General features: G+C 46.4%; 1 protein-coding gene across 4 annotated transcripts in view; it reads left to right on the top strand.

The window, feature by feature from the left end:
• Positions 1–14242, top strand: part of LOC147106565 (high choriolytic enzyme 1-like) — a 392254-nt gene that overhangs the window by 135506 nt on the left and 242506 nt on the right. For all 4 annotated transcript variants that reach the window (XM_086007518.1, XM_086007519.1, XM_086007516.1 and 1 more), the window contains exon 8: positions 2894–2975. In XM_086007518.1, the coding sequence (XP_085863644.1) occupies positions 2894–2975 (82 nt within the window). The remainder of the gene's footprint in view (positions 1–2893; positions 2976–14242) is intronic.

The raw sequence follows: 14242 nt of genomic DNA, 5'->3' as shown, positions 1-14242 counted from the left end.
TGGGTCTCCGGTCTCACTGCTCCCGACACCAGCCTCTGCAAAGAAAGCCCGCAAAAGTGAGTTTAAATACTCACTGGGTCTCCGGTCTCACTGCTCCCGACACCAGCCTCTGCGTCTGCACTCAGCTGCTGTCAGCATTTTTTAAGGACAGCTACCTTTTGCCTTTGTACAATCGTCCACCATTCCATTTCTCTTCACATCATCAGCAAAGTTCTGCACTCTGGAACTGGCAATTTTCTTTGCCTGTGCAGAATGATGTTTGAAAGGTCTGTCCGCATGCCTTAAACAGACTGATGGTGGCCTGAACTTTCTAAGAAATGCTTACTCATTCAGTTCAAGTTGTGTTTCTGACACTTTCTTGCACAGTGTTTTTCCATTATTTTGCCTTCTCTGCCATTGGTACAAATTAATGCAGACTCATTAAAAAATCAGTTGATCAGTTCTGTTTCTTAAGTGGATTGATTGACATGATGATATTTAATAAAATTACTTAACTGAGCACTGCTAATATTACAAAAGTGGAAAATAAGACAACTGAGCAGTATCACCTAGAATCAACTGAACCAACATCATACCATTGCATAGGACAACATATAGGTATACCACCACTATTAAGCATGCCTGTTTTGAGGTTACACAATTTTTCCTTAACTTGCAAAATCTTTCTCTTAAACTGAATGACCCAGAATAAGAACATATAACCTGTTTGAAAGATAAATGGAGGTTATAGCATGAACCATGGAATTAATCTTAAATTCAATGAATGGGCTGACCTAATAATTTATGAGCATTAATGTCACAGTGACTTATGGTGAGTGCCACAAGCATATATTTTGTTTGTAGCACATGTTAGGAACATAGTAGGCCATTCAGCTCCTTGAGCCTGTTCCACCATTCAGTGAGATCATGGCTGATCTGTATCCTAACTCCATCTACCCGCCTTGGCTCCATATCCCTTAATACTTTGGCTAACAAAAATCTATTGATCTCAGATTTTAAATGATAAATTGAGCTAGCATCTACTGCTTTTTAAAGGAGAGAGTTCCACACGTCTACCACTCTTTGTGTGAAGAAGTGTTTCCTAACTTCTCTCTTGAATAGCCTGGCTCTGATTTTAAGGTTAAGCCCCCTTGTGCTAGACTCTGCACTAGCAAAAAAAGCTTCACTCTATAGTATAGATCCATTTAAGGGGAGACTAGATGAGGGAGAAGGGAATAGAGGGATATGCTGATGGAGTTAGATGAGGAAGGATGGGAGGCGGCTCGAGTGGAATATAATCGCCAGTGTGGACTGGTTGGGCCAAATGGTCTGTTTCTGTGCTGTATATTTTATGCAATTCTATCTACCCTATCAATTCCTTTCAAAATCCTATATTGCAGGGGATACAAGCCTAGTTTATGTAATCTCTCCTCATAATCTAACCCTTGGAACTCTGGTAACATTTTTTATACCTGATTATTACATTTTAATGATCTGTGTACATGGACCTCTCATTCTCTTTGGACCTCCACTATTCCTAGCTTTTCACTATTTAATAAATACTTGGATCTATCCTTTATTGGTCAAAAATGGAAGACCTCACACTTATCTGCATTGAAATTTATCTGCCACAGTTTTGCCCAGTCACTTAAGTTGTCAGTGTCTATTTTTAATTCTATGTTCCCACCTACACTACTTACTATGCAACCAATCTTTGTGTCATCAGCAAACTTGGATATATGGCTCCCTATTGTGTTATCTACATCATTACTAAATATAGTGAATAGTTGAGGCCCAGCACAGAACCTTGTGGGAAACCACAAGTCACTTAGTTCCAATTAGAGTACATACCCATTATACATACTCTCTGGGCACGATCTTGCCAACCCTGGGGAGGAGGGTATGGAGGCGGGACTGCCGGGAAAATGGCAGAATCTGGGGGCGGGTGCCCAACCCGCCTCAGTGTCATCCTGCCAGGAGGTGGATAGCCGACCCGCGCCGGGTCCCGTCTCCTTGGAGGCGGGAAGGGGATTAGTGCCACTTATCTGCCTGTTAACAGGCAGATAAGAGGATTATCCCCATTTTACTCACACAAGTGTGGGCTTCCCGAAGGCTCCAGACCCTGCCAGGGTCACCAAGGCGGGGGTCGGAGGGGTGCAAAAGTGCGCTGTGAAGGTAAGTGATGGGTGCAAGTGTGGAGCGGTGAGTATGTGAGGTAAGTGGAAAGTGTTAGTAAAAGTTTACTTACCTTTGTTTCTTCCTGCAGGCTTCAAGAGTTGGGTATGCGGAGAGTCTCGCACCTCCACGGCAGAGATGACAGACAGTTGGTTGCTGCATTCTCCAATGCAGCAACCAACTAATTTCTGCTAAATAAAGAGGTTTGATGAGTCTTGAATTCAAGAACTCATCAAACTACAGAGAATGTCAGTGTTTGACAGATTCACAGAGCTGTCAAACGATGACAATTCATTTGTCAAAAGTCATGCGTTGACATTCTCTGTAACTGGCTTTACCTTAATTGGCCTGCTAAGCCCGCTGGGTGGGATTAACAAGGTCAATCAAGGGAAAATAGCGTGGGTTGGCCAAAAGTTGATGGGGGCGGGACTGAAACCCGACAAGTGGGAGTCCCGCCTCCAAAAACTCCCCATTGGCAAAATCCAGCCCTCTGTCTTCTACCGCCTAACCAATCTCCTAACCAGGTCAATAATTTGCGTTCATGTTATGTAAATAAAATTAGAACAATAAAAGCTATATGTAAATTTTCATTTTAAATTGCAACTAAATTGATTGTGGTGTGGTACCAGTGCATAAATTATAAAAATATTTTGTAAAGATAATGTAAAATGCAGTAATATCAAACATTCTGTAACAAATTTCAGTGCAGATGAGAACATTTCAACTTATCTTTTTACAGGTTCCGAGAATAACTTTAAGGTACAAAAATCCAATAACTTGGTGACAGCATATGATTATGGTTCAGTTATGCATTATGGAAGGTAAGTACCAATTTATCTGTTGCCATTAGTTTTAAGTGAGCAATACTGACAGTATTGAAATTCCTTAAAATGTATTAAGGCCATTCACTAACACTGTTACTACTTTAAGTGAATTAGGCATGGACATTTACTCTTTTCAACTTCAGAGATAATGGCGTCTGAGAAGGATATCGAACTCATTCATTCATGAAAGTGTTCTTGTGGGAACAAATTGCTGCTTGTCATTTGAGCATTTCAAGATAGTAAAGTCAATTTTGAGATGGACATGAAAATAATTGTCTGGATGAGTAAGGGGAAATGAGGCCTCAGCAAAGTCTATGAAGGTATTTCCGTGGCCTGTGTAACAACAATAAGCATCTATATAGTAACTTTAACGTAGTAACACATTCCAAGGCACTTCACAGGAGCGTAATCAGACAAAAATTGACACCGAGTCAAAGAAAGAGACATTAGGACTTAAAGCTTGGTCAGAGATGTAGGTTTTATGGAGCATCTTAAAGGAGGAGAGAGAGGCGGACAGGCAGAGAAGTTTAAGGAGGGAATTCCAGAGCTTAGGACCTAGACGGCTGAAGGCACAGCTACCAATGGTGGGGCAAAGCAAGTGAGGGATGCACAAGAGGCCAGAATTCGGGGAACGCAGAGTTCTCAGAGGGTTGTAGAGCAGGGGGAGGCTACAGAGATTGGGGAGGGGTGAGGACACGGAGGGATTTCACCACCAAGATGAGGATTTTAAAATCGAGTTGTTGGTGGTCTCCGAACCAGTGTAGGTCAGCGAGTACAGGGGTGATGGGTGAACGCGACTTGCTGCGAGTTAGGTTGTGGGTTGGAGAGTTCGGGATGAGCTCAAGTTTGTGGAAGGTGGGATGCCGGCCAGGAGAGCATTGGAATAGTCGAGTCTGGAGGTAACAAAAGCATTGATGAGGGTTTCAGCAGCAGATGGGCTGAGGAAGCGGTGGAGACAGGTGAGATTCCAGAGGTGAAAGTAGGTGGTCTTTGTGATGAAAAGAATATGGTGTCGGAAGCTCTGGTTCAGCCTGTGACATTGGTCAGAGAGGGTAATGGAATCGGTGGCTGGGGAACAGAGTTTGTGGCAGGGGCCGAAGACAGTGGCCTAGAAATTCGTCTTGGGTGGTGGCGCAAAACGGGTGTTTTTTACGCTGCGCCTGATACTCAGTTCCAATGCAGTCAGTGGAACTGAATACCAGGTGCTGCGTATAATGGGCGGCTGAAATGATACCACCCGTTTTGTGCCATCGCCCGAAACGAATTTCTAGGTTAATGGCTTTGGTCGCCCCAATATTAAATTGGAGGAAATTTTGGCTCATCCAGGACTGGATGTCAGGCACCACAGAGGCATTAGCGGGGCAGAGAGAGGTGGTGGTGATTTTGAGCTGGGTGTAATCAGCATACATGTGGAACCCGACGGTGTGTCTTAGGCAGATATTGCCAAGGGGCAGCATGTAGATAAGAAATAGGGTTACCAACCCTACTGCTATTGGAAACAGTTTCTCCTTATTCACTCCATCAAAATCGTTCATGATTTTGAGCACCTCTATCAAATCTCCTCTTCACCTTCTTTGCTCTAAGGAGAACAACCTTAATGTGGTCCAGCGAGATCTGGCTTTGAATAGCTAAACCAGCTGTGCGCCATAAACATTCAAATCTGCATCCCTTAGACTTAAGGGAGCAAAGAAGGGGGCCATACCAAGGAGAATGACCAGGGTAGGAAAAAGTAAGAGTTTACAGGGGACAAGAGCATCAAAGCTGAGAGCATGATCAACAGAATAGCTGCAGAAGTATCATGGCAAATGCAGGGACAAAGGCTAGACAGTTGGGAGTTTGAAAGTGCTGTTGTAAATGACTTGGGGAATAGCGTTTTTCTCGGGGTGGACGCAGAAAGAAGTAGACTTGGATGTAAGTAGTGAGGGATACAAGGAAATGATTAGAAATGGCCTGGTTTGTGATTCAGACAGTGGAAATATAGAAGCCGCATGAGGTAGCTAGTTTATGGGGGTGGCCATGAATATGGGTAGGAGAATTTATATGGAGGGAGCGGTTAAGAAAGGACAGGAGGGCAGTGAACTCAGAGGAGATGATGGCCGCGATTTTCCGAGTGGAGGCAGGTTGGAAGCGGCTTTAATGTTCAGCGGGTTACGTGCCCACTGCCGGTTTCAGCTGCCCTGAATTAATGATTTTTGCTTAAGTGGGCTGATTGGGCCGGGTAGCACGCACGATGGGCTTAATCAGTGGGTTCGTGTCTGCTGCTCGCCTCTGCTGATGTCTTTCAACCAGCTGCATTTAAGGGGCCCATGCAGCCTTGTTCTTGATCAATCCTATTCTGCTGCTTCTCGGTGTGGTACATCTGAAAATGACTGCTTCAAGACCAAAGGCGCATCCCAGATTTGATGATGACTCCCTCCATGCTCTTGTGGAGGGAGTGAGAGGGCACAAAGAGGTTCTGTTACCCTCAACTGGACAGAGGAAGCCTCCTCAGCAAACCAAAGCAGCCTGGCTGCAAATTGCTGAGGAGGTGAGCGCCAGGTCTTTGTGTGGTCGCACCTGGGTTTAGTACAGGAAAAAGTTCAATGACTTGCTACGCACAGCAAAAGTGAGTATAACATCACACTTACCTTCAATCTGCTCCCCATCTCCTCTCATCACCAGCACTGTGCATTATCAACCTACTCCTGCACATCCCACTTTCTCTTACACCCTTAACCATCCCTCCCTCTCTATGTACAGAATCAATTCAATATTCGCTATCACTGTTATGCAATGGCAACAACTAACAACACACAGGGAGGGCCCTTGGTATTGGCACCTCACTCCATCTTTGTCTCCCTCTAAGCATCTATGCTATGGATTCTCTACACTCACTCCAACATTCTCACTAAAACTCTACTTGTGTCCCTCCTTGCAGGAAAAGAGAGCCCACTGTACTGACAATCCTCATAACGGGGATGTCCAGAGGGAGAGGGGCAGGACAGGAGGAGGGCCACCTTCAATTGACCACCACTGAGGAGGCTGCTCTCGACATCGTCGGAGGTGCTGAGGATCTGGAAGTGGGGGACAGTCAGACGGGCGCAGTAGAGCAAGCTGGTGACAATAGATTTGCAGCCCTCTCATTTAGATTGCATGAGGGACTGATATGGCATCTGATGTTCATATAGATTTAGTTCTGATCATCTGCACCTGGTGTATTACAGCTCACAAGTGAGCATCAGCAGATGGTGGAGACAGGGACAGCAGTGGAGAGTCCTTGTCGGAGGCCGCAAGGCGCTTCTAGCTCTGCTCAGCTGCATGTGGACCCTGTGCCTCTGGGGCCATCCAGAAAGAGAGTGGTGTTGGAACTTCAGGAACAAGTGCTGGAGTCTCTGACAGGTTTTGCATCCATGGTAACTGCGAGTGTGCAGAGAATGGAGGAGTCCATCTCAAACATAAGCAATGCCATGTTGGAGGCAATGGCTCATGAACGTGCCACCATGGAGAGGGTGGCAACCTTCTTGGAGGACATAACTCGCCAGACACAACAGATCATGGTGACTCTTCTAAATAGATTGTCTGCTATGGAGGATAGATGGGCAGCTATTGAGGAGAGACACCAGAGATACATGGACATCCCCATTATGAGGACTGCCAGTACAGAGACGGGTCCTCATGGCCCCACTGATGTGCAGCAAGGTGCTCTCCAGCTACATGCTAGCAGTGAAGTGCGGGTGACCCATGAGAGGAACGTTGGTGGTCGACAACAAGGAAGTGTGGACTCCTCTCCAAGTGCTCACGCTCCCATGCCACTGCGGAGCCCTCGGTCAGAGCCCCAGATTCCTCACCCAACTGAGATGGCTGGCTCAGCCCCTGCACAGCCGCAGGAGGAGCAGACTGTTGTGGAGCCCTCCCAGGCTCGTAAACCCAGAGGACGTCCGCCAAAGGTGTCGAAGCAGGAGCAGCATGAAAGTGAGCAAAGTGCCTCCACATCTGCTGAAGCCACAGTCGAAGCACCACGTAGAAGCCCGTGTAAGAGAAAGTTAACACACAAATAGTCACAAGGGTAGTCACTTGGGTGGTTTGATGTAATACAAATGTAAGATTATCATCGTCATTTCAGTTGTAATAAAGAAATGCGATGGCAAACATTCAAAGAGTTGGCCTATGTGTGCCCAGAAATGGAAGTGTCACAGTGAGGTGTCAGGGTGCCTTTCATCTGTAATGATGGTGGTGAGAGTGATAGGAACCCACAGTTTATTGTACAGATGGTGTATGGTGTGTTAAGAAGGTGATAGCCACATGTGTTTGCTTCGTAAACGTAAGCGAATCTTGCATGGATTAGTGCATCCCTTGCACCACAGCCAGCAATGTGCTCGCGTGTGGAACTAGCACATCCGCCTCCGCAAGGTCTTCCTCCTCCTCTGAGGAGGAGGCTGTGCACTGAGCCACTTGTTTCTCAGGCTGTGCGATGTTGTGCAGTGCACAGCAGACCATGATGATTCTGGAAACCCTGGCTGGTGAGTACTAAAGGTCTCCACCAGACCTGTCAAGGCATCTGAATCGCATTTTGAGCAAGCTGATGGTTTGCTCGATGATGGCTCTGGTGGTTATGTGGCTCGCATTGTAGCGCTTCTCAGCTTCATTTGATGGCCTCAATGGCATCATTAGCCACATCTTCAGGGGATAGCCCTGGTCTCCAAGTAGCCATCTGGAAATTTGTGTTGGCGGATTGAAGAGCTGAGGCACAGTAGACTGCTGCAGGATGAACGAGTCATGGCAACTGCCAGGGAACTTGGCGCAAACATGTATAATGTTCTTCCTGTGGTTACACACCAGCTGGACATTAAGGGAGTGGAAGCCCTTGCAGTTGACAAATACAGCTGGGTTGTGATGGGGTGCCCTAATGGCCACGTGTGCAGTCTACGATGCCGTACACCCTTGGCAAGCCTGCCATATTTGCAAAACCAACTACACTCGCGGTTACACTTGCTTCATCCGTGGAGAAGTGGATGTAATTGTGTGCCTTTGCAAAGAGGGCATCGGTAACCTGCGTGATGCAAGTGTGTGCGGCCGACTGGGACATGCCGCTGATGTCTGCTGATGATCCCTGGAAGGACCCTGAAGCAAAGAAATTGAGGGCGGTGGTGACTTTGACAGCTACTGGTAAGGAGTGTCCACCTGCTCCTCTGGGCTCCAGGTGTTGGTGCAGCATTGTGCAGATGTCAGTGACTACCTCTCACGAAAGTCTCAGCCTAGCCTTTGGCACTGCTGCTCAGTCATGTTGAGGAAGCTCATCCTCTGCCTGTAAACCTTGTGTTGGGGGTATCTCCTGCGGTGAGGTGCAGCCCTGCGCTGATGCCCTCTGCCCTGTGTAGCATCAGGTGGATGAGGAGAAGGTTGGCGCTCCTGTTGTTGCTGCTGCTGTTGTACCTCATTCTGCTGCTGCCGCGGCTGCTCTTCCTCCGATTCTGAGGACCAGGATGAGAGGGTATAAATGGTTCCCATTCCGTAGGTATTTATGTCAGTTTAGGAATAGATGTTATAAGCGCTCAGTCAATGTGGGGAGAGGATTTTCCAAGGAGGTCACAGTGCACATGGATCTCAGCTTAACCACTTACAAGCTCAGTAGACTTGCAAAAAGTGTTCCAACACCTCTAAAAACAAAGTTCTGTCAACTGAAAGTCAGCTATGTTACAGGTCCGCTTTTATGCTGCAGGTGCAGCTGTCAAGAATTTGCGTAGTTGCTGAACCCGGCACAATCAGCTACCGTGTTTTGCGAACAGCGTGGACCATGCTGAAAATGTCCTAAAATGGGAAGAGCCTGCTAAAATCGGATTATGTAGGCAGTTAACAAGCTGTTAACTGCCTTAAGTGCCTCTCCCGCCGCTTGGTGGCGGGTCTGATCGGGACTCCCAGAGCCGACACTTGGCAAAGTTGCGTGGAGGCGGTTTGATGGCAGGTTCTGAACCTGCCGTCAATCAAAATGAATTTAACCTCTGACCCGCCTCCAAACCCGCCCTCTGAGCGCCGGCAAAATCGTGGCTGATGAATTTTAATGGAGGTTGAAATCACAGATGATTCGAAGTCGCTTGGTACAGTGGCTGAGGGAGGAAAGCAGTGTGGCTATCTTGGTGAGAGACTCTGGGTAAGGCTTGGGTGGGCTGTAGAGAATGAGAATTTTAGAGGAAAGGCAAGAAGGGTGGAACAAGGTGAGGTGCTCAAAGGAGGAGAAGATGGCAGCGGAGTAGAGACAGATCCAAGTGACACTTGGCAATAATGTCACTTTGATCTGTCCCCCTACTCCTCTGCAATTAAGAATATAAGAACATAAGTATTAGGAGCAGGAGTAGGCCATATGGCCCCTCAAGCCTGCTCCGCCATTCACTAAGATCATGGCTGATCTTCGATCTCAACTCCACTTTCCTACCCGATCTCCATATCTCTTGATTCCCCATGAGTCCAAAAATCTATCTATCTCAGCCTTGAATATACTCAACGATTCAGCATCCATAGCCCTTTGGGGTAGAAAATTTCAAAGATTCACAACCCTTTGAGTGAAGAACTTCTTCCTCATCTCAGTCTTAAATGGCCAACCCCTTATCATGAGACTATGCCTCCTAGTTCTAGACTCTCCAGCCAGGGGAAACAATCTCTCAGCATCTACCCTGTCAATCTCCCTCAGAATCTTATATGTTTCAATGAGTCTCATTCTTCTGAACTCCAGAGAGTATAGTCCCAATCTACTCAATCTCTCCTCATAGGGCAACCCTCTCATCCCAGGAATCAATCTAGTGAACCTTTGTTGCACCGCCTCTAAGGCAAGTATATCCTTCCTCAGATAAGGAGACCAAAACTGTGCACAGTACTCCAGGTGTGGTCTCACCAAAGCCCTGTAAAATTGTACTCCAACCCCCTTGCAATAAAGTCCTGGGCAGGTGGTGGAAGATATAGCCAGTGTGGAGACTTCATTAAGGGGGAACATGTCATTGCTAGTGAGCCAAGTTTCCATCAAGGCCATGATGTCGATGCAATTATACACAATTAAGGTCATGGATGTCAAGGGCCTTGTTCGTAAGTGAACGGACATCCACAAGTGAACAGAGGAACATTACCATTAATGGCAAATGTAGAAGGACAGACTGGAAGAGAGAATAGTGAATGAGGAGAAAAGGAATGAAGTGAAAAAATATACCAATAAAGAAAAGACAAAGTAGAGAGAGTTAAAGCAAAGAATAATGTAACAACAACTTAGACTTACGTGGTGTAATTGGCATAATAAATCATCTGAAATCATTTCACAAAGGGCGTGGATTGGAGAAGCAGCAATTGAGCTAGACTAGGGAAGGCATGATCAAAGAGCTAGGTTTTTTAAGATGTTAAGAGTTGCAGCAAGGTGAAGAAGGAGTACCTTTACTTGCTAAAGACTGTTACTGATGATGGAGCAGAAGGAGTGAAGGGCACACAGAAGTTTGGACTCGGAAGTGCAGAGAATGCAAGGTGAGATATGGGGCTAGTGTGGGTTGTAGATGTATGATGAAGCATATATGGATTTGTAGCATAGTGGTAATGTTACTAGACTAGTAATCCAGAGGCCTGGACTGATAATCCAGAGACGTGAATTCAAATCCCACCATGACAGCTGGGGAATTTAAATTCAGTTAATTAAATAAATCTGGAATAAAAAGCTAAAAGCTAGTATCAGTAATGGTAAGCATGAAACTATTGGATTGTTGTAAAAACCCATCTGGTTCACTAATGTCCTTTAGTGAAGGAAATCTGCCTATATGTGACTCCAGACTCTTAATTACCCTCTGAAACGGCCTAGCAAGCTACTCAACTGTAACAAAACTGCTACAAGAAACAATAATAAGAATAAAAGCGGATGGACCACCCGGCATCAACCTCGGCACCGGCTATGGACACGACAACGGCACACCCAGAGTAGCAAGGGCACAGAATGTACTCTTGGTGGGGGACTTCAATGTTTACCACCAAGAGTGGCTGGGGAGCACCACTACTGACTGAGCTGGCCAAGTCCTGAAGGACATAGCTGCCAGTCTGGGCCTGCGACAGGTGGCGAGAGAACCAACACGAGGGAAAAACCTACTTGACCTCATCCTCACCAATCTACCTGTTGCAGATTCATCTGTCGATGACAGCATTGGTAGCAGTGACCACCGCACAGTGATTGTGGAGATGAAGCCCTGCCTTCACACTGAGGACACCCTCCATCGTGTTGTATGGCACTATCACCGTGCTAAATGGGACAGATCTAGCAGCTCAAAACTCGGCATCCATGAGGCGCTGTGGGCCATCAGCAGCAGCAGAATTGTATTCCACCACAATCTGTAATCTCTGTAACCTGGCATATCCCTCACTTTACCATTACCATCAAGCCAGGGGACCAAACCTGGTTCAATAAGGAATGTAGAAGAGCATGCCAAGAGCAGCACCAGGTGTACCTAAGAATGAGATGCCAACCTGGGGAAGCTGCAACACAGGACTACAAGCAGAAACAACATGCAATAGACAGAGCTAAGTGATCCCACAATCAACGGATCGGAGCAAAGCTCTGCAGCCCTGCCACATCCAGTCATGAATGGTGGTGGACCATTAAACAACTAACAGGAGGAGGAGGCTCCATGAATATCCCCATCCTCAATGATGGTGGAGCCCAGCACCTGAGTGCAAAAGTCAAGCCTGAAGCGTTTTGCAACCATCTTCAGCCAGAAGTGCCAAGTGGATGATCCAACAAGCAGTAATCAAATTAAAATGACACATCTGCACAAAACCTAAAAAAAATAGACATTGAGGAATAGCTTTCCTGTCCCTATCGCTCTTTGGACTAAAAATTAAATAAGGCCCGAAAACGGCTGTGTGGATCACTGTGCGATTAACCCATGCCCGTTCAATGTAATGCAGGTAGCACGCAAACTTTGTGCTGATTGCTAATTATGATAGTGGTGTACAGCCTAGTGCTAAACGTACTGTTGAGTGGCTGCACGCTCAGCCGGGGGCCCGAGTTTCTGCGAGGCTACCACCAATTAAAGCTAGCCTGCAGTTCTTAAAGCCAGCCCACATCTCTTAAAGGGGAGGTGCATTCTGGATGCAGCAGGTACTGGAAGTCATTGTAGAGGAGTGTGTGACCTACAGGAAGGGTGAAGATGGTGCAACATGGCAGAGAGAGGACTCCCAGATTTTTGGATGCAGCACTCAAGGCCCTGATGCAGGAGCGGCAGAGGAGATGTCCTGTATCCGCAGGGGGCCAGTAGACCCTCAAGACAGACGCTGAGAAGGGAATGAGAGAAGATAGTAGTCACTGTCAAAACAAGCATTGTGCCCCCGAGGACCTGGATGCAGTGCAGGAAGAAGTTTAATGACTTCACACGAGTGGTCAAGTTGTGAATGGTGGTGGACCATTAAACAACTAATGGGAGGAGGAGGCTCCATGAATATCCCCATCCTTGTAAGGTTCGCAAAATTATGCAGATTCCCTCAAACCAAGAAGATTACCCCAAAAGAAGAGATTTTTGGACTGTTTAAAAGAATGTTGGGCCAAAAAGGGGCTTAAAGTTGAAACCCCAGGATTTTGATTATTTTAAAAGGACATGTCCAGGCCTGTGGAAGACTGCAACAAAGGGGCTGGAATGGGCCTCTGTAAAACAAGCAGTTTGGGTATTGGCATAGGCCAAATTGTCTGGGAATGTTCTGGACTGTCTCAGTCATTTCACATAAATGACAAAAGGCCTACAGAAGAGCAGTTCCCACCAAAATTACAGAGCCATCAAGAGTATGCATAATGCAGTACATGCCACTGATCAACAAAAGGGACCCTGACCCCAGCAGGAGAAGACAAAACTTACTAATCGGACCAAAGATTAAACAGTCATTTAAAGCTAATTTAGGTTTCGATGGACCATCCCGAACTTAGTTTCCACCAACTTAAATCAGTTAAAAATAGATGGGACCAGCTCGAAACCCGTTAAAGAATTCAAAACTATTACTATTAACGAGCCCGCCAAAAATGACAATGGGCCAGAGAAGATTTGGAGGGCAGATAAGCAAGGCCTCAAACGGTATAAATTGAGGCCTGTTTTTGCAGTTCAACACAGTCGGAGAATCGGAGATTGACGGAAGGACAACAGAAGGAGAACGAAAGGAAAGGAGAAAGGAATCGTGGCAACCAAGGGCCCCAAGAAACAACCAACCAACAATATTACCAACAACTAGGTAATACTGGGCCACCGCGACCAGCAAGAAACCAACCTGGAAGAAACCGAAGATTTGCAAGTTTATTTCCACTCTACAAGCTATCCTGACTTACCCCTGGGTAAGATTTGATGAAAAAGACTCTAAACCCTATACCTAACCAAAGGAAATTGGGTACTTGCCCGATAGATCCAATACGCACCCGACCGCATCAGCGGACACGCGAAGACTGAAAAAGCAACGCAGGTGAAGTCTTCTACCACGTCCGAGGTACAGCAGGCCCCAACCACCACACCTAGAGAACCCCGAAATCGCGAACCTCTACAACTGTCAAGAAAGTCATTTGGTGAGCATTTTCCCTGGTCCTCTGGAGTCCAACTTAGTTAGTGTAGTGGGATTGGGAGGGGTGAATTATTCTGTCTTTTGTTATTCTCCCTTGTATATTACGAAGTGTTCCCCCCTTTTAGAGTGATAAGATTATTGTGGTGTGTATATTTCCTTGTCTCAAATAAAATCCAAGTTCTTTTCACCAACTCAGTTGTCTGTTGCAATTTCATTACAACCCCCAAATAAGTCCAAAGTCGAGAACCAAGGGAGTGGGAGCGATTCGAACCGCTCAGGAGTCAGAGGCAAAGCTGACCACACACACGACCCCTTACATTCTCAACGATGGTGGAGCCCAGCACTTGAGTGCAAAAGACAAGGCTGAAGCGTTTGTAACCATCTTCAGCCAGAAGTGCCGAGTGGATGATCCATATCAGCCTCCTGAGGTCCCTACCGTCACAGAAGCTAGCCTTCAGTCAATTCGATTCACTCATGATATCAAGAAACGGCTGAGTGCACTGGATACAGCAAAGGCTATGGGCCCTGACAACATCCTGGTTGTCTTGCTGAAGACTTGTGCTCCAGAACTAGCCGCGCCTGTAGCCCAGCTGTTCCAGTACAGCTACAACATTGGCATCTATCTGACAATATGGAAAATGCCAAGGAATGTCCTGTCCACAAAAAGCAGGACAAATCCGATCTGGCCAATAACCACCCCACACTCAATCATCAGCAAAGTGATGGAAGGC

The sequence above is a fragment of the Somniosus microcephalus genome, chromosome 15 (assembly GCF_052327205.1).
Source record: "Somniosus microcephalus isolate GS21.2 chromosome 15, FLI_Smic_1.0, whole genome shotgun sequence".
NCBI classification, from domain to species: Eukaryota; Metazoa; Chordata; class Chondrichthyes; order Squaliformes; family Somniosidae; genus Somniosus; species Somniosus microcephalus.
This window is presented reverse-complemented; position numbering and strand designations above follow the sequence as displayed.